The 26,324-nt window shown below is 65.2% G+C and overlaps 1 protein-coding gene across 14 annotated transcripts in view; it reads right to left on the reverse strand.

Annotated features, from left to right (window-relative positions):
- Positions 1 to 26,324, reverse strand: part of BEGAIN (brain enriched guanylate kinase associated) — a gene marked incomplete at its 3' end in the record, with an annotated part of 36,740 nt that continues 10,416 nt past the window's right edge. The window contains exons 1-9 of one of the 14 annotated variants that reach the window (XM_084886101.1): positions 19,209 to 19,279; positions 18,479 to 18,507; positions 17,273 to 17,374; positions 9,568 to 9,657; positions 6,814 to 6,981; positions 5,795 to 5,861; positions 4,622 to 4,729; positions 2,451 to 2,534; positions 1 to 1,698 (exon numbers count right to left, since the gene is read on the reverse strand). In XM_084886101.1, the coding sequence (XP_084742227.1) occupies positions 1 to 1,698; positions 2,451 to 2,534; positions 4,622 to 4,729; positions 5,795 to 5,861; positions 6,814 to 6,981; positions 9,568 to 9,657; positions 17,273 to 17,374; positions 18,479 to 18,492 (2,331 nt within the window). In that variant the 5' untranslated portion in view covers positions 18,493 to 18,507; positions 19,209 to 19,279. Of the gene's footprint in view, positions 1,699 to 2,450; positions 2,535 to 4,621; positions 4,730 to 5,794; positions 5,862 to 6,813; positions 6,982 to 7,561; positions 7,680 to 9,567; positions 9,658 to 17,272; positions 17,379 to 18,478; positions 18,508 to 18,674; positions 18,813 to 19,208; positions 19,280 to 26,324 lie in introns of those variants that run through there. The other 13 variants (XM_084886098.1, XM_084886105.1, XM_084886102.1 and 10 more) reach the window with 13 other exon arrangements.

A 26,324-nucleotide genomic window follows, 5' to 3' on the forward strand; every position in this document is an offset into this window, starting at 1 on the left:
TTAGTTGAGCAGGGTGCCGTAGAGCTGGGCCTTGGTGAGGCTGTCCTTGCGGCTGAGGCCGCCGGCGCTCCGGCTCCGGGGGAGGGCTGCCTGGGGGTTCCGGCGGGCCGCGCGATGCATTTCAGGGGAACCCTCCATGGAGCTGGGCTCGAAGGACTCTCTGGAGCCAAAGAGGCTATCGGGCTCGGGGCTGGCCACCCCGCTCAGCTGGCCCAGGGGCCTCTCCCTCTCTCCCTCGTCTTCGCTGGCTGGGTAGCCAGGCATCGGCTTGGCAGAGCCGTGAGCCCCGAGGAAGCAGGACTCGGCCTGGTGGCCGTGGGAGAAGCTGTCCTCCCCGAGGTTGTTGGCCTTGTAGTTGGCGTACAGGGGGCCGGAGCGGCGAGGGGGCAGGTTGGCCGAGGTGCCTCTCGAATAGTAGCGCTGAGAGGAGCTGCGGGGCGCGGGCCGCTTCGAGGGGGCCGGGAAGGCGTGGGCCCCGAGATCCTCCATGTGCACCGGGCGCCACTGGTCGCGCCGGCTGCGCGCCTCTCCCTTGGGCAGCCGGGAGGCCGGGGACTTGGCCCGCTGGCCCCACAGGTGTGACGCCGCCGAGGTCTTGGGGACGGCCTGCTGGCTGAAGGGCTCGGCCTGGTAGCTCGGGAAGGTGGTCTCGAGCTCGTACTCGGGGGGCACCGGGGTTTGCAGCAGGGCCGTGGAGGCCTTGGCATAGGGCCGGCTGCTCTGGTAGGTGGGGGGCTGCGGGCGCTGGAAGAGCTGGTCGCAGCCTCCCAGGTAGGCGGCCCGCTGCGAGGCGGTCAGCGTGCTGGCCTCGCCGCGCTCCCTCTCCTCCGAGGTGACGCTGAAGCTCGAGTAGGAGCTGGATGTGGGCAGTGAGGTGGTGAAGCCTGGGAAGGATTCACCCCGGTAGGCCTCATCCTGATAGGACTTGCCCCGGTAGGCCTCGTCCTGGTAGGATTTGCCCCGGTAGGCCTCATCTTGGAAAGATTCACCCCGGTAGGCCTCATCCTGGTAGGATTTGCCCTGGTAGGCCTCATCCTGGTAGGATTTGCCCCGGTAGGCCTCATCTTGGTAAGATTTGCCCCTGTAGGCCTCAGCCTGGTAGGATTTGCCCCGGTAGGCCTCATCTTGGTAAGATTTGCCCCGGTAGGCCTCGCCCCGGTAGGCCTCGCCCCGGTAGGCCTCGCCCTGGTAGGCCTCGCCCCGGTAGGCCTCACCCTGATAGCCCTCAGCCTGGTAGGCCTGGCGCCGGTATTCCTCTGGGTAGGCCTCTCGGTAGGCCTCGGGATAGGCGGCCGCAGCCCCGGCCTCCTCCTCCCCGGCGGCGCTGTCGGTGGAATTCTGGGTCTGCAGGAAGCTCATGCTGCTGGCCACGGCGTCCACGCTGGGCCGCCGGTCACGCTCACGCCGGGACTCCTCCAGGCAGAAGAGGGCGGAGTCGCTGCAGTAGGTGTCCTCCTTGTAGGGGGGCAGCAGGCTCGACTTGGGCATGCCCTCGCGGAAGGCCAGGTCTCGGGTGGAGGCCTCAGACACCGAGACCGACAGGGACATGGGGGAGGACACGCTGCTGGGCTCGGGCTTCTCCAGCACCTTGGCAATCACGCAGAGTGGCACGCTGCCCGAGCGGTACTGCGAGGTGGGCAGGCTGCAGCCATGCTTCTCCAAGTGGAGGCTCAGGCGCTCCTGAAACTCCACGGGCAGCTGGAACGGGGAGGGGGCGGGCAGGGGGCCCGTCAGCCTAGGACCCACACTCAGGCAGAGGAACCCGGAGGGACCTGCCCTGGGCCCTCACGTGGCACCAGCTGGAGCCGGGGCCCGGGCGCTCCTGCATTCGCCCGAGTACCCCTGGGCACCTCGGCCCCCAGCCGGCTGGAACCAGGGTCTCAGGGTCTCACCGGGCTCCTCTCGGGTCACAGTTCCCTCCCCCACATTTCCTCCCACCGAGGGGCTGACTTGCTTCTCCCTGCTGCGTGCAGCGCTGCTGCTCAAGACAGACTCAGAAACGCATGCAACCAAGATGGAGGGCCAGGCGCTCAGAGGGGGTGGCACAGCGCCTGGTGCCTGCGGGCACGTCCCGCTACTGTTTGACCTGTTTTGTGAGTGTCTCAGGCGTGGCCCAGGCCCAGGGAGAGGGGACAAGGACAGAGGCCTGGGTGAAGGGGAGGGGCAGCCCGGCCAGGGTGGGCGGGCCCTGCACCAGCCTGACTCTGGCATCAGAGAGCCCTGTGGCCTTGGCTGAGTCACTTCCATGTGCAGCCGGGTCTCTCATCTCTGAAACTGTCAGCAATTGTGCCCATACCAAACCGCAGGGCTCCTGCCAGGCTCGCAGAGGGTCGCTCAGTGGCTAGGGCCTTGGAACGGGCAAGGGCACCGAGGAGGATGCGCAGGCTGGTGAGGAGGTGTGCTGGGGGTGGCCCCGGGGGCGGCCCCTGGCGGGGTGGCGCTCACGTTACCTCAGACACCTTTTGGACCCTGTCGAAGGTCTCCCGGCATTGCAGCAGCTGGGCCGCTAGGTTGCAGTCCTTCCTATAAAGCTCCTAAAAGACAAAAGAGGTGTCGGCCCAGGCTTGCCCCGCTGCCCTGACCAGAAAGCGGCGGGCAGAGCCCAGGAGCAGCTCGCAGGACAAGGACCATCCTGGGCCTCTCGCCGTCGCCTGCAGAAAGGGAGCTGCTGGTGCACGGAGGGGTGCTGCCGCGGGTGGGAGCCTCGCCAGGTGGGGGCAGCGGGAGAAGGGTCCGCATGGCCCCGGACCTCCGGGAGGCCCAGCAGAGAACTCGGTGGAGAGGCAGCACCGCAATGCCAGGCCCACGCCTGCAGCCCTGCCACGCCCCTGACTCCCCCTCACACCCTGTTCTCAGAGTGTGGCCTGACGGGGGTGGCTGCAGGGCTGGGCGAGTGGGCAGCAGGGGCTGTGTGACCCCAGGTCCAGGTGGGGACCTGCCTGCTCAGCTTCCTGGGCTGAAAACAGATGCAAACAGTAGGAATCAGGGGGTTTGGTTTGTCTTCGGAAAATCTCCCTTGCATGGGCCTGTGGCTGGGCCTTTTATTCCCACCCCAGCCCAGGCACCGTCCACGGTGAGGGCCTGGGCACTGAGGAGTCTGGGGTCCGCTGACGGGCCCATCTTCATCAGCACTGGGTGCCCGCAGCTCAGGCAAGCTGTTGAAGGCAGGGTCGCCATGGCTGCTCTCCCCCCCCCCCCTCTGGTGCCCCTCTGTGCTGACGCCGGTGCCCCAGCGCGGCTGCACAGTGGAGGGCACCTGGGTCTCCAGCCTTCTCGCCTGCTTGGGCCTCCTGGGAAGGGCACAGCTGACTGAGGGCTGAGAACTGGCCCCACTGTGAGGCCCGGACAGGCTGCCCCTGGCATCAGAGGGCTGTGGGCACCGCCTGGCCTGCCCGCTGAGTCCGTTGCAGACCTGAGAAGCACCCTGTGCTGGGCCTGCCCTCCTCATCGGATGCCCTCCTGGGGTACCTCGGCCTGTCTGCGGTGCCAACGCCACAGGATGCTGACCTCCGCCCCGAAGGCTGACCCGTCACAGCGCTGCCACTGATGTGACCGCAGAAGCCAGCCCCTGCTCCTCTCCAGCTATTCCCTCCCTCCCTCCCTCCCTCCCCAGATGCCCCAATAGGAAATGACAGGACCCATCTCCTGTCACAGCGCATCCGAGATCTCCATCTCTGTCAATCCTGCTGCTGCTTTCCATCTTCACAGCAGCACCAGCACCGAGCCCTTCTGCCTACCTCCCGGCTGCCTCCGCGGATTTCGCCTGGATCGTCACCACAGCCCCTCCCCGCCCTGCGCCTGGCTCTCCCTGCTCCCACCCTCATCCCTACAGCGTGTTCTCAGCGGGGCGGCCGTGTGAGCCCAGGAAACGTGGGACATCCACTCAGGTTACTCCTCTGCTCAGGAACCTCCAGGATAAAACCCAGGTCCCTATCGGAGCCGCTAGGAGGTGGCCTCCCATTATCTTCCTGACCTCAGACCCCCACTCCGGTCTGTCTCCGACCTTCTTTCAGCCAGCCACCCGCGAGCTTCCTCGCCCCCTTCCGGGCTGGGCAGCAGCCTCTTCCAGAAGCATCCTACTGAAACTGGCTCACCCTGCAACTGGCAACTCCCCAGCCCCTGCCCCTGCTTGATTTTTTTCAGCAGCATTTAGCACTCCGTACACACTACAGAGTTTCTCCTGTTTGCCGTCTGTCTGCCCCACGCGGATGTAAACTCACGTGGGCAGGGGATTTTTTTGCCTGTGTGTTCACACAGCATCCTCAGCTCGGGAGGTTCTGGCGGGGAGCGGACACTAATTAGTGGATGCATGCTCAGCGGCCAGGGATCCATGGAGGGCGGCCAGGCCCATCTCTTGAGGAATCCCATGGGTGGGCATGTGGCCAGAATGCCAGCTGAGAATGGCCATGCCCTAACCCTGGAGCTGGGAAGCCCTGACCTGAATGGGAAACTGTGCCCCAGTGTTCCTGCCTCCTCCCTCGGCAGGGTGTCTGGTGAGGCAGCCCTGTCCTTCCCGGCTCCCGGGCACTCCTGGAGGCCCCGCCCGCCTGCCCCTGTGCCCTGCGCCTGCCCCTCAAACCTGAGCCTGCGCCCCGCAGGGCCAGAACAAGCCCACACTCACGTTGTCCTCTAAGAGTTTGTCGATGGTCAACCTGGCGTCCAGGAGGTGGTTGTTGAGAGCGAGAATCTCATGAGACAGAGCTCGTTTCTCTTCGTCATAGTGTTTGCCCTAGGTCAGGACGAGGGCGGTGGAAGGAGGCGGTCAGCCAGGGCCTGGGGCTCACGCTCACTTGTTCCCTTAGGCCTCTTGTGTGACCAGGTGTTGGGGGGGGCCCGGAACGCAGGGGTAAGAGCACAGACCACCCCAGGTTCAAGGTCTACTCTGCCACCGACAAGCCAGAGGGCCTCCCTGAGCCTCGGTTTCTCCTCCGGACCTCAGGTGAGCAAGCCCGGCCTCCTGGGACCTGGGGTGAGGGCTGAGCGAGGATGTCTTGCGCTCAGCACGAAGCCAGACCCATCTCATCCAACAGCCTGAGAAGCCAAGGCTGAGGGAGGAAAGGGCCGGGCAGAGCCAGCCCGCCGCGGCCACGGCTCTGCAGCACCTGGGAGGCAGGCGGGCCGGCAGGCAGGCACTGAACACCCATTTCTGGTTTTTAAAAACTAAAGAACCTTATAACCAAACTAGACGGAAAGGAAAGTCCTCCCTTTGAGGGGGGTTAGGGGGGGACCAGAACCCACCAGCCCCACCAGGGGGCCCACATAGCCTGTCTAACTCTCCAACCCAGGTCATGCCAGCCCAATCGACAGAGGGAAGGCGGCACTGCCTGTCACTGCAGACTGTGTGTGTGTGTGTGTGTGTGTGTGTGTGTGTCCAGGAGGGTCGTCCCCCGCTTCCCCCCGCCACAGTCAGAGGGCCGGGTCCCCGTGCTCCCTCAGGGCCTGAGTTCATGCTCTGTCCTCCCATCCCTGCATCTCCGGGCCTCTGCTGAGCTGGGGTCACTGTCCCCAGTCATGCCCTCTCCCCCACACCCTGCTACACCCCTCCAGGTCAGGCGCTCACACCTGTTCCTGGAGCCCAAGGGGTCCGAACCCCGCCCCTCGCTTTCCCGAGAGCGAGCACCCTCCATTCAGTGCACAAAGGGTGGGACAGACCCAGCCCCAAGGAGGCGTGTGTGTTTCAGGCAGTAAGGCTCGTGACTCAGCTTCTGCCTGGGCGCGGGGATGGCAGCGAGGCTGGCAGGGCCCCGCAGAGCCGGAGACCGGGGGAAGGGCTGCTGGGAGCGGTGGCCCTCACCAAGGAGTTCAGCTTTTGCTCTAGCTCCTGGTTGATCCGCTGCAGCGACATGTAGTTCGTCTGAATCCTGGAACAGGACGCAATAGAAGCCGCTTCGGCGCCTCGTCTGGCCCTCCCAGTCCCCCCAGGCTGGACAAAGGCCCCCTGCGGCACCACGGCCCTGCCCCGCCTAACTGCCCCTCCCCGCGCAGCGGAAAACATGCGATTAGAGCTAAGTCATCGGAGGCGAGGGGCCAGGACCCCTGGAGAGAGAGGGACGGCCTGCTATTCAGAGTCTCTGCAGGTCCCCACTCAGAGCCCGCGGACGCGCATTTCACACCCTGGAGAGGGGCTCCGTCCCAGCGCAGGTGCTGGGAAGAGAAGACCGTGCGGTGGGCGCTGGGGGAGCGCTGTGACAGGACACGGTCCCCTGGTCCCCCCGCAGGAACCTGACTGCGGGGGCCAGTGCTGCGCAGAGATCGGGTGTTCTGTGCCTCCTCCCTCCATCCCTCCCTCCCTCCCTCTCTCTCCCTCTCTCTCTCTCTTTTCCTCAAAATCAATTTTAAAAAAACATTAAAATACAAAACCAAAAGAAACGGCCATCAGCAAAGTTTGCATTCTCTTTGCGTGTGTTTCGGAGTCACGGTCGTGCTGCTGTCAGTGTGAGCGGAGGAGGGAGCGGGGACGGGGAAAGGGAGCGGAGACAGACAGGGTGCGGGGATGCGGGGACGGAGTCGGGGATGGGGGAGCGGGGACGGGGACGGGGAGCGGAGACAGACGGGGAGCGGGATGGGGATGGGGAGCCGGGAAGGAGCCTGTCCCTGGCGGTGGCCAGGACCCCGGTTCAGATGCTGCTGGCTCAGTAGCTCTCCGGGCCAAGCAGACTTTGGAAAAAACAGAGCTTACCCTCGCCGGACCCCGGGCTCCCCGTCTTCCAGAGGCTCCGGGGGCAGCGCTCCGGCGCGCGCCGCCGCCGCCGCCGCCGACCTGCGAGCCCGCCCGGGCCGCCCCGGACCCGCCCTGCCCTGCCCGTCCCGTACCCTGACCTGCGCAGCTTCAAAGTGACCTTCTCGAGCTCCTCCTGTGCGCGCCTCAGCTCCACCTCCAGGTAGCTGCGCGTGGAGCCGAACTCGCTCTCGAGCCTCTGCAGCCGGTTCGTGGTGTAGGTCAGCCGCTTGCGCAGCTCGCTCTTTTGCTCTTGCAGCACGCTGCAAAGACACGGCAGCGGCGGCCGCGGCGCTGAGCGGGCGCCCCGGGGTGCGCCCCGGCGGCCCTGACCCGCGCGCGCGCACCCCCGCGCCGGCGCCTCCGCCCGCGCCCTCTCTCTCCCCGGCGGGCGGGCGGGCGGCACGGGGGGTCGGGGACCCCGGAGCCGGCCCGGCCCCGGCAGCCCCCGAGCCCCTGGCGGCACCCGCGCCGCCGCCGCCGCCGCCGCCGTCGTGGGAAGAAAGTCGGCGCGGAGGCACCTGTTGGCAGGGGCTGCGGCGGCTCGAGAACCCTGGATCGGAGCGCGCCCGCCGGCACCCACCGCCCGCCTTCCGATGCCCACCTCCGGGCGGCACGGCTCGCCGGGGTCCCCCCCGCTGCTGCTCCGCGGCGTCCGGCGGGGACCCGGACGCCCAGAGCCGGCAGCGCCTTGCCTAGACCAAGCCTTCCTCCCCCGAACTGGCTGCGTGGCCCCAAACAGGCCGTCTCCGCGGTCTCCGGCAAGGGAGAGGGTGCCAGGGGGTGCCGTGCCCACCCCGGCGCCCAGCTGCACCCGGCACAAGGTCACCGGGCGACACTTACCTCCCCCCTCATCCGGAAAGCCTTCTAGGGCCTCGTCTGAGGCTCTGCTTTCCCAGAGAAAAGGAGGCCCGCTAAGACCCCAGGAAGCTGTGCCTGGCGCTCAGGAGACAGACCAGACAGAAATGAACCCTCCTCTCTGTGTAGGTACCCATGCCTCACACCCCCTCCCCCTCTCACCCCCGGGGCCCCACCCCCGGACGTCACCCGTCCGCCTACGCACCCTGCCTCTTCCAGACCTGCAATCCCAGCTCTCCGGGCCCCTCGCGGCAGCCCTGCCCCATCCCGGGGGCCCAGTGCCCCCCCTTCCCCCTGCCCACCGCGGCCCTCTCCCTGCCTCTCCCGGCCAGCCGCCTCTCCTCCCCAGCCCTGGCTGCCTACCTACCCACAAGCACAACTGGGCCTCTACCCACCTGCATGATGCCCACTCCTGCCGCCGCCGCCGCCGCAGCCCAACTGCCTCTCCAACGCCTTCCCTCCCGTCTCCCCTACTGCATCTCCTACGTCACCTCCTGTCCTTCCGTCCCACTGCCCAGCGGCGAGCGAGATAAACACCGCTCCCGCCCCACGGAGTCTGCAGCCTCGGGAGACGCGGTGAAGAGGGAACAGGTTCGCCAACGCCAATGAGGCAAGTGTGGGAAGATGACAGAGCTGTGAGGGGGGCTCTGGGCAGAGCCGGGACCACCCGAGGGGACCCTGGGCCCAGACCGCCTTCCTACTCACGCTCCAGGCAACCAGCTTCACGGAGCCTGCTCTTCTGAGCCTCAGTTTACCCCTGGCCTCTGGACGGCTTCCCAGCTGACCCACCAACCCTCAAATGCTGCTTCTCCCCACCTTCCTGAGCCCCTGACACCCAGACCGCTCCAAGCTGCACCCCGGCCGGTCCTAGACTTGGTAGCACGGCCAGCCCTGGCCCTCCGCCCCCACCGCAGCCCCCCTGCCTGCCTGCCCCCCAGGACCCTGCCTCAGAGCAAACACAGGCCTCGCCTCACACTCATGTGTCATCCCTGACCTTCTCTGCTCTGGGAAGGTCACGGCTGGGGCTCCCACAGTCCCCCGTCAGACCGTGGCAGGTCTGGGGACCCCCTCCTGCCCCTCGCCACTCACAGCCCGTCACCCAATCCCGGGGCGAAGCTCCGGGAAGCTTTGCATAACGCCCCTCTTGGTCTGGCCCAGAAACGGCCCTCCCTTCCCAGGCAGGACCCGGAGCTCTGTCTGACCCCAGCCTGCCTCACGCCAGTAAAGCAGGGGGGCATGCCCCCACCGCGGGGAGCAGGGCTGCCGCCGCGGTCCCTGCACCAACCGCCCCGGGGCCGGGGCCTTAGAACCACCGAGAGATGACGCCAGAGGCAGGCCCCCCGAGAGCAAGTGGGGCCTCCAGGCCGCTGGGCCCGTGGGGGGTGGCTCAGCCCAGGCCTCGGCAGCTCTGCGTCCTCCTGGGAGTTGGCTCTGGGCCCTGGCACCTGAAAACAGACTCTTGGATGCACAGGGAGGGGGAGGGGGTCCAGCCAGGGCCAGGCCCCCCATCAGGGCACCCTTCCCGGTGGGGCCTGGTGGGGTCCCCTCGCTTCCCTGAGTCTGGGGAGTTCCAGCAGGATCTGACCTGACCTGACGAGGTGTGCAGGGCCGGGGGGGCTGAGGGGGGAGAGGGGGGTGCGCTGGGTGTGTGTGGAGGGGGTGGGGGTGGGTAGGCGCCATGATACGTTCACTGGGCACAGGGAGCACCCTCTCCTGCTTCCACCAGGAGCCCCCTCGGGCCACTCAGAGGTTGGAGACTACAGAGGGCTCTTGGGAGGGGAGGGGGCCTGACTCGGGGGCCCGGGGCCTCACCTCCCACCGTGGGCACCGGGAGGAGCAGTGGGGTGTGCTGATGCCTGTGCCCTACCCTCTCTGGGCCTCCCCACCTGGTTTTTGGGGGGAGGGGGCGGGAGGTGGACGCAGACAAGGCACCGTGTCTGCGGGGACGGATGCAGCCACTCCAGGGCCCCGGGGAGACCACAGGCTGTTACCTGTCCCAGATCGAGGGCGAGGACCTGGCCCGTCGGCCCTGCAGCGTGCAGGACTGCCCGAGGCATGAGGGCACCCAGGGGCTGCGCACCCTGTGGGTGAAGAGGACAGAGCTGCTCAGAGCGGGGGGGCACGCCGGGCCGCCCACCCTGGGCGCACATCGCGAGACCTGGCCCGTGGGCGCCTGTGCAAGGTGGTGGGGGCACTGCCACCCTCCGGCCGGCCTTCAGAGCTCCCTGAGGACCGTGGTCCCGCCGGGGCAGGTCCCCGAACTCTGGGGTCCCCGCTCACTGCGGACCCCGCCCCCCACTGCTCAGAGACGGAGGAGGCGAGGAGAATGGAGGAGAGAGTGGCCCAGCCCCCACCTCTGCTGGGACAAGGTGAGAGGCTAATGTGGGTAGGTCATGGAGGGTGGCGATGGAAATGGGGTGGGAGGGATGTGTCCTGGAGGCTGTGGGACCTGGCCAGTGTTAGGGGTCCAGGGCAGACCCACTGCACCCTCCCTGGGCCCCCTTCTCACCCCTCTGCCTCTGGCCTGGGTGGGTGGGTGGGCGGAGGGCAGGGTGTGTGGAGGTGAGAAGGGGTGCAGATTCTCTTCAGACGGAAGGTCTGCCCAGACTCTACTCGCCCCTGACCCGTCGGTCCTCCCCCCGCCCCTCCCCACGGCCCTGGGGGGCATGGCCCTTCGGCTGCTCTGGGTTCAGGAGACTGAGGGGCCGCAGGTGACGCTTCATGCTGCCTCGTCTGACCAGGTGGCTGCAGCCCTGCTCCCCCCTTCGCACCCCCGTCCCCAGCCGTCCCCGTGGCTGCCCGTCTGCTCCCTCATTCCACGTTCAAGTGCAGCTTTCTGGGTGAGGTCTTCCCCGAGCCTGGCATGCAGGAGAGCCCAATAAGCATGTGCTGGATGAATGAAAAGGAGCCCTGGCCCCTGGCTCAGATACCCAAGGTTGCAGGTTCGATCCCGGGTCAGGGAACATGCAGGAAGTAACCAAGGAATGCATAAACAAGTGGGACAGCAAATCGATGGTTCTGTCTCTTAAAAAAAAAAAAAAAAAAAAGCTCCCCAAACCACAAACAAAACAGAGAAGAAACACATGAGTGAGTGCATTTCACAGATGAGCAAACTGAGGCTCCTGGGGACAGCACCCGGGCCGGCCGCTGGCTGCTGCAGGCCGCTGACACCCCCCCCCCCCCCGCACTCCCGCCCCCGCCCTCGCACTCCCCCCCCCCGCCCCCCCGCACTCCCCTCGCCACCGTTTCCTGCCTCTGGTTGCTGCGGCTCTGGGGCTTGGTTTTGTTTTCCTGGCCAGACCCAAAGAAGCCGTGACGCCCTAGGATAGTCTAGACTAGGGGGGGGAGGCGGGGGGGCTAGAAGGCGGGATTATGCACAGCTGGCCCTGGACCCCTCCCAGGCCGTCCCTGCCCTGCACTCCCGGTGTCCAGGGGCTGTCCGTGGGGTGGGGGGACTGGCCTGCAGGGCCCCCAAATTAAGCTCCCTGCACCCACACCCCTGCCCTGAGCCCGGGTGAGAAGGGGCTGCCGCTCCGGTTGTGATCGGAGCCCACGCTGGCTTCTCTAATGTGACCTCCCCGCCAGCCAGCCGCTCACCGCGGCAAACAGCCCGCTCTGTAATTGGATCGGTGGGAGGGCCTGCTTTCAGGAATTCGGGGGATCGTAAAGGAAATCAGGACTGCGGGGGGCTCGTCCGCGACACTGCGGAGTGTGGGGTGGGGTGCCCCACCCCGCTCCCTCCGGGCCCCAGCCTCCCCAGGGTGCCTCGGCCCCCACCCCTCACCCCCCACAGCCACAGGAGACAGTCCTGAGGGTGAAATGAGCCTGGAAGGGAAGGACTGGAGGTATGGCGCTGGGTCTTGGCCTCAGCCGGGGGCCTGAAGGAGGCTGCCTTTCCGGGCCTCAGTTTCCCCATCTGTAACCTAAGGCCAGAGGGGCACTCCTGGCAAGCTTCCCCTGAGCTCATTCCCCTTCGCCTCCAGAGAGCACCGGTGTCCTCGCTGCAGCCTCACCCCGGGCCTGGCGGGGGCTGCAGGGTCCAGACATCCAGACGGGACGTGTGGTCTGGGGGGGGGGGTTCGGGGGAGGGAGGGAAAGGCTTTATCAAGGGCACCTGGCTAGTGAGCGCCGGAGCCGGGACTAGGACCCCCCTCAGGAATGGGGAAAAGCTGTACCATTTGCCACCATTCAGTCTCATTCAAACGCATTTACTGCAAAAAAAAAAAAAAAAAAAAAAAAAAAAAAAAAAAAAAAAAATTGAATGAACAACAACAAATAAATACAGAAACAGAACTAATGAAAAAAAGAGAAAAAAATTTAAGTAAAAAAAAAAAAAAAGAAAAGAAAAAGGCATTGACTGAGCCCCTGGCCCCCCCCGCCAGGGTGGGGGTCACAGAGGCACAAGCCGGGCCCAGCAGAGCACCCCGGGCTGAGGAGCCCAGGAGACCTGGCACCGGGTTCTGCTGCAGCCACCCAGCAAGCATCTGTGTCTCCCAAACGTGCCCCTTCGCCACCCTCCTGTCTCAGGAGGCAGCGACTCCATCAAGACAGACCCTGGGGGTGCCCTGACGCCAGTGCCTGATGGCCCCTCAGGGACAGGACACCAAGCGACACTCAGCTGGCCGTGGATGGACGTGACAATGCCCAGGTGAGAGCAGAAAAAGGTAAGAGAGAAGGGCCCATGACTGGGGTCCCTTTGTAAATGCCTTAGCTCCCAAAGGAAAACAAACAAACAAACAAAACAAAAAACAAAAAAATTCAAAGTGAGGCAGTCATTCACACCTCGGTGAGAATTAGTCCGGAAACCTTCTTCCGTGAGGATCATGTTTAGAAATGAGGCAGAGAATGCCTTGGCTTGTGTGGCTCAGCTGCGTGGGCATTGCCCTGTGCATCGAAAGGCTGCCAATTTGGTTCCCAGTGAGGGCACATGTCCAGGTTGCAGGCTCAATCCTTGGTGGGGGGCGTGCAGGAGGTAGGCCATCAATGGATCACTCTCATATTGATGTTTCTCTCTCCCTTTCCCTTCCTATTGCAAAAAACAAAAACAAAAACAAAAAACAAAACCAAAAATAAAAAAACCCACAAACTTAAATAAAAAAAAGGGGGGGGGGCAGAAAGCCTTGAAGGACCACAGAGGGAGGGAGGGCCTGGCCTGAGGAGGCTCCGGTGCCGGAGGTAAGCGGTGGAGGGCTGAAGCCAGTCCGTCCACTGGAGGCTCTCACAGCTCTCTGGACTCCTCAGTGGTTGATTAAAAAAAAAAAAAACACAAAAAACAAAACAAACAAACAAAAAAACAACAAAAAAAAATAAACAACAACCCACTACTCCCTGAGCGCCAAGGGCCGAGGGAGGGGCGGGGGCATAAGTGCTCCCACGTCCCCCTGTTGCGGGCAGAGTGGGCAGATCCCTCTGGGGCGGCGTGAGGAGTGGGAGAGGTGTACCCCACTTTCTCCTTCCTCCCCATTTGCCACAGCTCAGTCTCAGTCAAAAGCATTTCCTGCAAAAGAATCAAATGAACAAAAAAACCCAAAAACCCCAAAACAAAACACAGAAACAGAACTAATGAAAAGAAAAAAGACCAAAAGAATTTCATTTTTTATTTTTATTTTTTAAAATAGATTTTTATTGATTTCAGGGAGGAAGGGAGAGAGGAGAGAGGAATACCAATAATGAGAGAAAATCTTCGATCGGCTGCCTCCTGCACACCCCCTATTGGGAATCGAGCCTGCAACCTGGGCATGTGCCCTTGACTGGAATCAAACCCAAGACCCTTCAGTCCACAATCCTATGCTCTAATCACTGAGTCAAACCATCCAGGGGGAAAAAAATTAAAAAAAAAAAAAAAAATTCATGAGAAAAAAAAAAAGCACCTACTATCTGCCAATTCTAAGCATTGGCGATTATCGTGGTCCGGTGTTCTGAGGGAGACAGATACTAAAGGTAAATGGAGGGGGTGCAGCGGAAAGGGGGCCGCCCCCTCCCCATTTGTAGATGCTTCTGGGTCGGGGTTTTGTACAGAGCGGAGCTGCTTCCTCATTGCGATCCACTGAAAGTCGGGCCTCAACACAAGGGTTGGTAAAAAGAAAATAAGAGAAAAAAAATAGAGGGAAAAAGAAAACACACACACACACACACACACACACACACAAAGAAAGAAAAAAAAAGAAAAAGAAAAAAAAAAGAAAAAGAAAGAAAAAAAAGAAAGAAAAGAAAAAAAAGAAGTAAATAATTCATGTGTCCACTGGGGACCGGTGTGTCAGGGAAGGAGGGGGTGGGGCGGGGGTTAGCGTTGTGAACAGCTGAGTGGTCGCAGAGCCCCCTCGGTGACACGGAGACAGACGAGGAGAGAGGCGGCGGGCCGTGTGAGCTGTGGGGAATATTCCGGGCAGAAGGGATGGCACCAGCAAGGGCCCTGGGGCAGGGGCCTGTCTGAAGGGTGTGAGGGGCAGCAGGGAGGCCGGGGGCTGGAGGCTCCGTCATGGGCCTGAGGCCAGTGTGACTTCACATGTGTAAGGTGACCTGACAACCCGTGGACTCTCTCTAGGACATCAGCCGGGCGTCCCTGTAGGACCTCCAGCATGGAGAACAGCATCTGGCCTGGGCCGGACCACAACAAATATCAGTCTTATGAATCAGAGTATGGGCAGGAATAGTATTCATGTGCAAAAAAAAAAAAAAAAAAAAAAAAAAAGGAAATAAAAAAGAAAAAGAAAGAAAGAAAAAGAAAAAGAAAAGAAAGAAAAAGAAAAAAGGAAAAAAAAGGGGCCCAGTCTCAAACTATGCACAAAAAATCAATGTCGATACTGAGGTTGCGGGTTTGATCCCCGGTTTGGGTGCATGCGGGAGGCAGAGGCTCAGTGTTTTGCCTCTCTCTCTACCGTGTCCTCTCCCTAAAAATCAATGAATGTATCCTTGGATGAGGAGGGAGGGGGGAAAAAAAAGTAAAAGCCTAAAACATTCAACAGAAGTAAAAATAACTTCTGTTCATCAGAGGACCATTTAAAGAGTGAGAAGCAAGCAAACAGCAGGAGGTGCATCTGCCAGCCGGGTCATTGACAAGGGCTAGCTGGGGGAGCTCCAGCAGATCAATGGGGCAGCCGGGTGGGCAAATGGCAGAGCCCAAACGGCAGCAACCCAGGCAAGTGCGCCTCCCGCCGCCGCCGCCAGCCCTGCCTGGCAGTGCCAAGCTTTGGGAGGCAGGAGCTCCGGGTGCTGCTGAGAGGGGGGCGGGCAGGAGCACCGGGGAGAGTGTGGCCTTATCGCCTAAAGATGCCCTGTGCCCCCACCGTTCTGCCCTGGGGTACGCCCCAGATCTGTGTTCCCCAGACCACCTGGACGGGAGCTTCATTCTCAATGGTGCGGGCTGGAAGCTGCCCGGACACCCATCGATGAATAAATACAATGAAATGACTCCACTCACACACGCCGCTCCCCAAGGCAGCCATCAACAGCAGCGCCCCGCATCACCGAGGGCGCTTGCGAATGAGACATTTGGGGGGTGGGGGGGGGGGGAAGTGCCTGAATACCGCGGTGGGAAGGCCGGTCCAGGCTGGGGAAACTATCCCGGGCGGGTGGCCTCTCCTAGGTGGCCGGACCGGGGAGAAGACAGGACGGGTAACACGGGAGCGAGGGCGCCTGGGACCTCGGGCGCTGGAGGGGGCGGGACGAGGGCAGGGTCTGGGAGGCTGGCAGCGGTCCTCTTAACCCCTGGCGGGGGGGGGGGGGGGGGGTGATCACCCCAAACCTCACGGGTCTTGGTGGCTTTTTCTGGGAGCCTATCACAGTGCACAACTTCGGGGAAATTCCGTGTTGGGGGCCGGGGGAGGATTCGTGGGGGGAACGGTTCTGGGTCCGCCGCACACATTCTGAGTGGGTGGACCGCTCTCCTCCAGGACACAGGAGGGGACTGCGCTCCCGCAGAGGGAGGGGCGTGCCCCGAGGGCAGGGAGCAGAGACGGTGGCCACGGGGGAAGGGGGCGGGGGGGGGGCAGAGGGACCCTGTGCAGAGGAGGGGATTAACTTGGGGATTAGGGGCGCAGCTGGCGGCTGGGACTTGCTAATATCTGCAAATACAGGAGTGGCGCTGGAGGAGTTCTCCAGCCGCCTGAGGAAGGGGAGCTGAGGGAGGGAGGGAGGGAGGGGCAGGGAGCGGGCTGTGGCTAGAGCCGCGGTCGCCAGCCGGTGGTCCGCCCGGACCACTCCCGTGAGGTCCGAAAGGTTGGTGACCGCTGGGCTGGAGCACAGGTGGCCAGACCTGGAGGAGCCTACTGTGTGCTAGCCCTTGCAAGGTCCCGGGACTGGAGAGATGGAAGCCAGACCCAGCCTGTGGCTGCCATGGGGTGGGCAAAGGATGCCGCAGGGGGCAAGGGGTGCCCTGGGGACCGCCCCTCCCCCTCCCCTGTCTCCCGGAACACATCTTCGCTCCTCTTGGGAGCCCCATCCTGTCTGTCCTCGCAAACTCCTATGCTTCCTTCAATTCTGGGCTCAAGTGTCCTTGCTGCCAGGAAGCCCGCCTTGATTCACAAGCCAGAGTCCCCAGCCCGGGTCCCCGGGGAGGGTGTGTGGACCAGACCGTGTCCCCGCTCTGGAGGGCTCGCCTGGGTCTTTCTGTGTCTCAGGGGGACCGTGGTTCACAGAGGGGGGGGGCCGGAATGAGCCCAGCTGGGCGTGAGGGGCAAAAGGGTCTAGCTGAAGGGACCCTGGAGGGTCCCATGCCCGGGTCTGCCTCCCGCCCCTGGGCTGCGGTTTCTGGAGATGGCCGGCCAGAACTGGGGTCTGAATGGAGAGGGCAGGCCCTTTGCCCCAGCCACCCACCCCTCTCTTCCCCCCCCCCGCCCCCGCCCCGCTCCTGGGAGGGTTCAGTAAACGCTCTTTGAATGAGCAAAAGGCAGAGCTGCATGAAGATGGCAGCTTCTCTGGGGCTCCGAGGGGGGGAGTCCGGGGTGGGGTGGGGAGCGGCAGTCAGGGGGTCTGGGCTGAGGGGCTGGGGCAGGAGAGCCCAGCTGTGTCCCTGCCCACAGAGGGGGCTACCAAGGGTCCCGATGGCATTAGCCCCTTTGCAAAGCACCTGCCCCCTCCATGCAGACCCCAGTCCCAGCCAGGATCTACAGAAACCGCGGTCTGGGGGCGGAGGCACGGGACCCTCCAGGATGCCCTCAAGGGACCACCAATGCCTCTCCTGCCCGGGGAGCCCCCGTCCTGCGGTTCTGATGCCCCCAGCGAACCTCTGCTGCGGGGGGCGGGGGCGGGGGCGGGGGAGGCCGCGGAGGGGGGCTGCCAGGTCCCGGGGAGGGGGTGTTTGCACAGGAGCTCTCGTCATCCTCCCGACCGTCCTGCATGGGGGGGGGGGCCGCGGTGATTAGGACAACTGCTTTACAGATGGGGAAACTGAGGCTGGGCTATGTCTCTGTTCCTGTTACCCAGAAAGCAAGGGTGGGTGCTCAAGAGCCTTGGATGGGCATGGAGAGGGAGGGAGAGAGAGAGAACCCTAGCCCCCCCGCCCCCAGGCTACAGCAGCCATGCTGGGCACCGCCCGCTGCCCCCCCCCCCGCCGCCCCCCGCCGCACCGCCCCCCGCCCCCGGTGTCCAATGGATGCTATCTTTTGCTCAAGTCCCAGCGGTCCCTTTCCCCATATGGACCCCAGCCCTGGTGGTGGTGGTGGGGGGGTTGGTGAGATGACAGCCAATGTGGGGTACCTGGAAGATCCCTGGCTTGAGCTCCTCTTTCTACCCATAGCCAGGGATGTGGATGACGGGGCTTCACGAGCCCGGCTGGACCTTGGCCAAGACAGGATGGACCTGTCTGACAGACACCAATCAGGCTTCCGACCTCACAGAGGGACCCTCCTCCCAGCCCAGGACGAGTGGGTCCCGGCTCCGGGGACCCCCGGAGGAAGGTGGGGGCGGGAGGGGGGGGCCGTGTTGCACTCCAGCTCCCGGCCAGGAGATGGCCCTGGTCTCTGTCCAGTCGGGGTCCTCTGCGTGCCACCACCTGTCCCCCGTCACCCACAGTCACCTGGGAGCCCTGGCCCCTCTGCCCACAGACCCAGAGACCCGCCCTGGCACGAGCCCGGGCTCTCCGGGGTCCCTGCCCCTTGGGAATGGGGGGCACCGGGTACTAAACGTCTCCTCCAGGGATGCCCATCTGGCCTCGGGGGGGAGGGGGACGACCCCCGGCCCCCCCAGCCGGGCTGATGGCGCTGAAGCCCGGTGGCCGGAGCTGGGTCAGCTGCCCACACGGCGCCGTGGCTCGGGCTCCGGAAGGAAAACGCAGGAGGGCTGCTCCCCTGTGGGGGGTCCGGTGCCCGGAGGCTCGGAGGAAGTCATGAATATGCAGAGCGGCTGGTCCCGCGGCCGCGGCGGCCGGGAGGGAGCGGGGAGCGCGCGGCTCCAAGTTAGCGCCCGCGGCGGCGGCGGCGGCGGCGGCGGGGACGCTAACGGGGCGCTACCCGGGCGCCGCGGCCGTCGCGGGACCCCCCCAAAATGGCTCCAAGCCTCGACTGCCGCGGTCAGCGGCGAGGGCTCCGTCCTTCGTCCCTGACCCCGTCCCCACAGGGCGTAAACTTAAACGCTGAGACCCGGGCAGCTGTCCGCGTGGCGTGGGGGGCCCGCCGGCGCCGGGACCCGCGTGTCCCGGCGGGAGCGGGAGCCCGGGGTCCCGGGGGACCATGCAGGATGCGGGTGGGGCGCGCGGGGCCGCGGAGGCCGCCAGGCCCGGGGGCGCACCCCGCCTCCCCGCCGCAGCGGCCCGGGTCCCGCCGAGCAGCCCCCCGCGGGGCGCCCCGTGTCCTCGCCCCGCGCACACGCACTGCCCCGCGCCCCGGCCTGCGGGCGCCCCGGGGAGCGCTCCGGCCCCGGCCCCCCCCACCTACCGCCCCCCCCCCCCGGCCCGCGCCCACTCACCGGAGTTTGTCCATGTCTGCGGCCGAGGCCTGCGGGGAACCAGAGAGAGGTCAGCGCGGGCGGCGTGCGCCCCTGGCCCGCCGGGGGCACCGGGCGCCGCGGGCACCGGCGGGCGCGGCGGAGGGGCACCGCGCGCGCGGCTCGCTCGGCGGGCGGGAAGCCCGGCCCGTGCGCCCCCGGCCCGGTCCGTCCTTACCGGCTGCGGCGCCGGGGACTCCGAGGGCGCGCGGGGCGCCCGCCGAGTAACAGGTGCTCCCCGCTGGGCCGCCGTGCTACCCGGCGCGGAGGTCCGGCCCCCGGGCGCTCCGGGGCGCCGGCCCGGGGACCCGGGGTCGCACCCTCCGCGGCGGCATGGTGCGACCCGGAGCGCTCCCGAGCTCGGCGGAGAGATGGGGGATCCAAGTCGGACCCGTTCAGATAAAGTGGCCGCGGCCCCCGCCGCTCGCTCGCATCCCCCCACCCCCCGCCCCGCCCGCCCGTTAACCCTCCCGGCCCCGCGCTCCTCCCATCCCGAGCCCGCAGCTCAGCATCCCGCCGGGAACAGCGTCCCGGTCCGCAAACTGGGAGCCATCCCGGACTGCAGCGCCCGGCGCTCGCAGGATCCGAGCGGGGGATGGCCCTGGGGACCCCGATCCCTGCACCCGGGCCCCCGCTGCCCCCCGATGCGGAGGCTCCGGGCCTGGCCCGCCCCTCCCGGCCCCGGGGGTTAACCATTGCGCGGCCGACTCACCCGCGGGGCTCCCTGCAGGACTGGCGCAGACCCGCGGGCGGGCGGCTTGGGGGACCCTCCCCACGCACCCCCGCCGCCGCCGGGCAGCCCCTCCGCGCGGGGCGGCGGTGCCCGCCGGTGGCCGTGGGCGAGCGGCCCGGGCGGGATCGCACTTCCTGCGCCAGGCGGGGGGCGCGGGGCCGGCTCTCCATCACTCGGGAGAGGCCGCTCCCGGGGGCTTCCCCCCGGCTCCCCGCGCCATGGCTGGCACCGAGAGGGGCCGGGGGCTGCGCCCGGGGTCCGCGCGGCGCACCTGGGAGGGCTGATCGCTGCCCATCCCGGCCCCTGCGCCGCGTCCGCCCGCCGGGAGCGCGCTCCTCCGGCCCGGGCCCGCCGCCTCCCCCGCCGCCCGCCGCCCCGCCGAGGGAGGGCGCAGCGGCTGTCAGCGCCGAGCGGGGAGCTGGGCCCCGGGCCTCGGCCAGGATGGGCCACCCACCCGCCCCCAGGGGGCCCAGGCAGGCCTTCCCGGACTCCCGGGCCTCAGTTTCCTCACCTGCCAGCTGTGGTGGGGAGCAAGGGAGAGTGGACAAAGCTCTCTGCTGCCCGTGGGCCCCGCGGGCTGCCAAGGGGCTGGGCTGGGCTGGGGGGCAATCAGAGACACAGGACCCACGAGGGGCCCCTGGCCGGCAGCCGGAGGCAGTGTGCCACCCTCTGAAAGTTGTCTGGGATGGAGAGCCGGGACCCTCTCCGTGTGCATGCCCCCACACAGTGCTGGTGCTCAGCCCACCCCTCCCCAGCCCCCCAGGCCCCCAGGCTCCCCAGCCCCCCATTCCCCCAGGTCCCCCATCCCCCCAGGCCCCAAGCCCCCCCATTCCCCCAGGCCCCCCATTCCCCCAGGCCCCCCTGCACCCCAGGCCCCCCATTCCCCCAGGCCCCCTGTCCCCCAGGCCCACCAGCCCCCCAGACCCTCCAGGCCCCCAGGCTCCCCAGCCCCCCATTCCCCCAGGCCCCCCTGCCCCCCAGGTCCACCAGACCCCCAGACCCTCCAGGCCCCCTAGGCCCCAGGCCCCCAGGCCCCCAGGCCCCCCAGGCCCACCAGGCCCCCAGGCCCCCAGCCCCCCAGCCCCCCAGGCTCCCCAGCCCCCCAGACCCACCTGCCCCATGTCCACATCACCATGCTCAGCTCCCCGGGTCCCAGCGTGCAGCAGGAGCGCCAGAAACACGGGAAAGGCATGCCTAGATGCCACAGCACCATGGCCTGTGTCCGCCTGCCGCTTCCCTTCAGGTTGAGTTCCCGGAAGGAGTCCTGTCCCTTCTCCAGCCCCCCCCACGGCGCCCAGCGGGCCTGGCCTCCCCCTAGCCAGCACGCAGGGTGGGAGGAGCCGACGGATCCCGAGTCAGCCCCAACCAAGTTCAGGCCCAAACCAAGTTCAAGGGCTCCTTTCTCCCCCAGGGAGGGATCCTCACTCATGCATCAGCCCTGGCTGAAGTTCTTGGGGTTGGGAGCAGGCAGCAAAGGAGGGGAGCCCTGTCCTGAGACCCATGATTGAGGAATGAAACTCCACAGTCAGCAGAATGGCAACCATCATCATCATCATCATCACAATGATAATAACAAGCCCCCGCCCGCACCCCGGCAGTGAGCGCACAGCACTGCTCTGTGCCGCCCAGGGCAGCGGCCCCCTCCTGCGGGAGGGAGAGCACACGGAGCGGAGCCCACCCAGCTGGCCGGGGCCCCGGCCCCCGAGGCCTCTCCCACCCACAGGCTGGGGACATCCTTCACGTCTCCAGTTGCCTCCATCATTCACAGGGAATGACCTGCCGGGGAGTTTGTCTAAAATTAATAAGAATGTATTAAAATTTAATTTAAGAAATCTAGCATCAATTATTTATATGGGGTATTTCAGCTCTTCCAAGGGGCCTGTCTGGGAATCTCCCCCCAAGAAGGGCCTTTAGAGAGGCTGTGAGAGGCCTGGTGGCAAGGGGCTGGGGGCGGGGCAGGGGGGGCAGGATGGGCAATGAGAAAGGGCCCGAGGTCCCGCCTTGGCACCGTGGCAGCCCCTCCCTCACTCTGGATACTGACTTCTCAGGTTCTGCCCGAACCCAGGGCCTGTGGGGAATCACTGCCCTCACTCTTAAAAGCCACCTCCTCCAGGCAGCCCTCCAGGAGACCCAGTGGGGTTGTTGGGTTAAAGCCCCATGTGCACTCCCTGGGGCAGGGCCTGTCTTCCCCCATGTGTCCAGGGCTGGCTCAGCACCTCACCCAGGGGGTGGGGGAGCGTACATAAAGCTCCAATGTGTGCGTGCTGATGAGCAGTGTGGTTGCGTGTGTGTGTGTGTGTGTGTGTGTGTGTGTGTGTGAAACAGCCTTCTGGGGGAGGTGCTGTGCCTTGGGCAATGGCCTTGGTGTTGGGGCCAAAGCCCCACATTCAAGTCTCAGCTCTGCAGTTCATAAACCAAAAGACCCGGGGATGTTCCCGAGATGCCCTTTGCATGGCTGAGGGAACCAAGGCCGGACGGTGGAGTGCCTGGTTCAAGGCCCCCTGAGGCTAGCTGAGGGCTGCCTGAGGCCGAGTGGAGAACACCGGGACTTGGCCTGGGCCTCACGCCACTGCAGGAGGAGGGCAGGAGGGGGTGGGGACCATGCGCACAAGGGGCCGGTGGATGGCCAGGGTCTTCAGGGTGAGCTGATGGGCAGGAAATACCTTAGGCTCCCCATGTCCCCTGCAGGACCCCAAGAAAGTGGGATCCAGTGCTCTCCTGGCTCGGGGGGTGCACTCGGGGGGACAGTCCATCCGGCTGTGGGTGCTGCCCCTCCAGTCTACCCCGTAGTCCTAGCCCGAGGCCCATTCCTGCAACACACCTGTGCCCTCACCGTCTGCCCTAACCCACCCCTTGCCCCCTCCGGGTGATCCAGCCCCTCTGGGTGGCCCGAGCCAGCGATCACCATGGTTTCCCAGCATCATGCGAGTCCTGCTATCCTCTCCCTCACTGTCTTTGCTCGTGCTGGTCCCCTCCTCCTGAGGCCTGGGCCCCCCCACACACACCCTGAGATCCACTCTCAGCACCCAGTCACATCGCTTCCCTCCGGCAACCTGCTTCCTCCCTTATTCCCTGCACCACTCGGAGCGACAGGAGGGCCACCCGGGTCAGAAACAGGCCCATCGTGCTTCGTCCACCTGTGATCCTCCCGCCCAGCCTTTGAGCCAGTTACGGAACTCTTAAAAGCCACCTCCTCCAGGCAGCCCTCCAGGAAACCCAGGGGGTTGTTGGGTTAAAGCCCCCACACCACATGTGCACCCCCTGGGGGCAGGGCCTGTTTTTCCCCATGTGTCCAGGGCTGGCTCAGCACCTCGATCCCATTTAATTCTCCCTGAGGCTTTGTGAGACGGGTCTTATGTCCCCATTTTACAGATGCAAAAACAGAGGCTCCACGAGGCAATCCCCTACAGCTCTCATGCAGCAGTGTGACTTGGGGGCAGGGCCTTGTGCCTCCTCCCCAGGGCACCTGGGCTCTGTGACTGATGCACACAGTAGGCACGACCCAAGAGGCGACACAGGGTGGCAACCCCGTGCCACCACCTCAGGGAGGGGACGGTGAATCCGGACTCAGCCCCTCACTTGGCACACACTGGCCACCTCGCTGGTCCCAAGCTCGCCCAGCTCAATCCTGCCCCAGGGCCTTTGCACAGCTGGGCCTTCCTTCTCTGACCACTCCTCTGAGGTAGCCCCACCCCCGCCAAGTGACTTCTCATCACATCCTGTCTCTGGTCATTGGCCTGTCCCCATCCTGATCCCACCCAGCACTACAGAGGACCCCCGACAGGCCACTCTGTCTGTCCCCGGGACCTGGCAGGCAGGGGGTGATGGCTGAGTGAACGCAGGTGCTCTGAATCCGGGTCCAAGCATTCATTATCCTGTGGGTGACTCTTCTGCACCCAGGCATCTGGCTGGGGAGCCGTCCTACGTTCCCAGCCCTGTCCCACACACTGTTCCCAACTCGGCCCCTGCTCCCCTCTGACTGGGTGCTCCCCAGACTCACGAGGCACCCCACCTTGGGGTACCCAGGGCCCTGCCCGGGGAGCCCCTCTGTGGATGTGGGGTCTACTGAGCCATCTCCTGTGCAGCTGTAAGGCCTCAGGGAGGCTCTCAGCCTCTCTGAGCTCCGTCCCTCGCCTAGAAGGACGGCGCCTGTTCACGGGCCGCTGTGAGGGACCAGGCGGGCGTGTCTGTGAGGGGCGATGTCAGGAACAGGCTTCACAGGGCGGAGGTTGCTCCGAGAGCCAGCCTCCTCCGTTAACCACCTGGACGGACGGCTCCTAAGATGCTCACTCAGCTCCTTGCCTTCCCCGTTCGCCCGGCAAACATCCTGGGCGCCCGCCTACTGTGTGCAGGGAGCAGCCAGGGGGGCCCTCTGCGTTCACGGTGCCGGCATTCTGCAGGAGAGACAGATACAGGAGACCCCGATGCGGCGTCCCTCCGGCCCAGGTGTCTGCTGGGAGAATCTGCAGAGAGCGGCCGAGGGTGGGGGCCGCTGGCCGCTACCAGCAGGCGATCAGGATGAAATGTGAGCAGAGCTCGGGGCGCTGGAGGGAGGGCAGGCCCTGGGGCAGGGTGCCTCAGGCATTTGGGGAGTACCCGGTCACCAGTGGGGGGCAGGGGCTGAGTTGGGGGTCCTCAGGGACCTTGGCTTCTATCGTGAGTGGATCGGAATCCCCGCAAGGCCGAGCAGAGGCATATGTGGCACGCTGCTGAGTGGAGGACACCCCAAGGAGCCGCGCGGGGCCCTCCCACAGGAGGTGCCTGCGCAGGTCCAGGCGCGTGGGAACAGGGTGGGGGTGGGGATACCCTGACGGACAGACTGGGTGAGAAGAGCCATCGACAGGATAATGAGTGCTTGGACCCGGCCGCTGGGAGAGGGTGAGAGGAGGGGGCTCAGGGGTGAGAGGAGGTGTCTGTCACGTGTCCCACAGGGACATCGACCAGGGTGGGTGCATGGGTGTGCACGCAGAGGAGGGTCCAGAGATGAATCTGGGAGCGGTCAGCAGAGGGACAGCACGTAAAGCCACCACGTGGGTGAGCCCGGAGGACCAGGGGCTCTGGAGGTCAAGGTTCAGGGAGGGGGCAGAGCAGCCACAGAGACCAGGGAGACCAGGGAGACCAGGGAGAGGAGGAGAGCAGGCGCGTCCAGGGGGCGGGGGACCCTCGGTGCCACAGACTGTCATGGGTGAGAGGCAGGCCTGGGTCCCAGAGCACCAGCCACAGGGCTAGCGTGGGCTGGACACACAGTGGGACCCACCACCCCCTGAGCTACGGGCCGTGGTTGGCTGCGGGGCTCTCTGCAGGTGACCAGCGGGAGGGGCCGGCCCTGGCCCAATGTCAGGTTTGGGTACCCGAACCCAGGCCCTGGTCTGAGGGGTGCCCCTGGGCCACGCCCTGCCCGTGGCTCTCCGTGGCCTCTGCAGGTCCCGGCTGTGTGTGGCTGCCGGCGGGCTAGTTCGGCGGCTGCAAACTGGCCCCCGGCGCTGAATCTGGCCCACCAGCATGTTGTATTTGGCCTGGAAGAGGGTTTTAACTTTTTTTTTTTTTTTGAAAAACATTGGAGCCAACGTTTAAAAATTGGGAGCGTTTACACTTTAAAATCCATATTTTTGGCTTCTGCTGAAATTTTGGAAGCTTTGGCAACTTCTGCCCACATTCCCGTGTGGAGGCAGTTGGGGCGCGAGGAGCAGCTCCCGCCGCAGCGACGGGAGAGGCGCCACCCACCACCTCAGCTCGTCCTGCGGACGGGAGGCCGAGGCCGGGGGCCGGCCCGGCTGGCCAAGGCCCTGCAGGGGAAAGGCCCTCAGACAGGACCCGGCTGTTGCTCCGGGGGCCGCCAGGCTTGGCACTGGGTCTTGTCACAAATCCCACCCTGGCTACAGAGTCAGAGCTGCCAGCCTGCCTCTCCTTCCGGGACCCTGGCCCAGGCCTTCCCGCTCTCTTCCTCTGACCCTTCTGTTCGCAGGAAACAGCTTGCTTCAGCCATTCACACTATAGTATGAACGAGCCTTGGCTCCAGGTCAGCTGGAGGTCCTGGAGACCTTCTGCAGTGGCCTCTCATTTGCTGGGCAGTGAAGTAGGCGGGGGGGGGGGGGGCACCAGGGTCACCCATGGCCACTCAGCCACACGGGCAGAGACAGGACGGAAATCCTTCTCAGGATTTCGGGAAGAGACGGGGAGCCAGGAGTCTGCCTGCTTCCCAAGGCTTCCCTCGCTCCCTAGGAACTGTTCCGGGGACACAGGCTTGTCCAGGCCGGAGGTACATGGAGAGGGGCCAACTCTGTCTTCATTGACAGCATCGTCCCAGGGACTGAATCCCTGCCGTGTGCCAGGCACCTTCAGCCTTCACCGGTGCCCTCTAACCTCCCCCACCTATGAACGGGGAGGGACAGCCCGGCTTCACTGAGCCAGGGCTCAGCTCTCTGAGCCTCAGTCCCTGGTCTATAAAATGGGCCTGGTCTCTCTCTCTCTCTCTCTCTCTCTCTCTCTCTCTTGTTCTGAGTATGTGAAATGAAGCTGGAGCTGAGGGAGTCCACAGTAGGCGCCTACCCTGTGCTGCGGCCCTGGGGTGGGGGTGGGTTTGGGGCTGTCACTCCTTGGGAAGGACACTCCCGGCCCCCCAGCACAGAGCGCCCAGGCCCCGCGGTCCCCATCCCCAGAGTTCACAGAACACGGAGCGCGAGAGGGTGGGGTCCCAGACCGCCAGGCCCTCATGCGGGATGCTTACTGGGCTCCCGCCGCATGTCTGCTCTGTGACAAGGCCCTTCTGCTTCCTCTTCACCCCCTGGGAAACGGGGCCCAGAGCGGGTGGGCGACCTGTCTGAGGTCACACAGCGCCCAGCAGACCCTGGAGCTGAGCGCTCCGGGGGTGCTCTGAGGCGTGGGAGTCAGGACGCTGGCGAACTGTCCGCAGGTACCAGCTGTCACTCTCACCCAGGCTTTTGTTTTTAAAAGCAAAACCCACCCACCGGGCAGCCTTCTGGGAGGGCCTGGTCGCCATCGCCACCAGCCTGGCCCCGGCCCCCCCCTCAGCCCTGAGCTGGGAGAAGTTGGGAAGGGAGTACGGGGACAGGGGCAGCGTCATGGGCAGTCCAC

Source organism: Pipistrellus hanaki, assembly GCF_964339955.1.
Source record: "Pipistrellus hanaki genome assembly, chromosome: 1".
Lineage (NCBI taxonomy): Eukaryota > Metazoa > Chordata > Mammalia > Chiroptera > Vespertilionidae > Pipistrellus > Pipistrellus hanaki.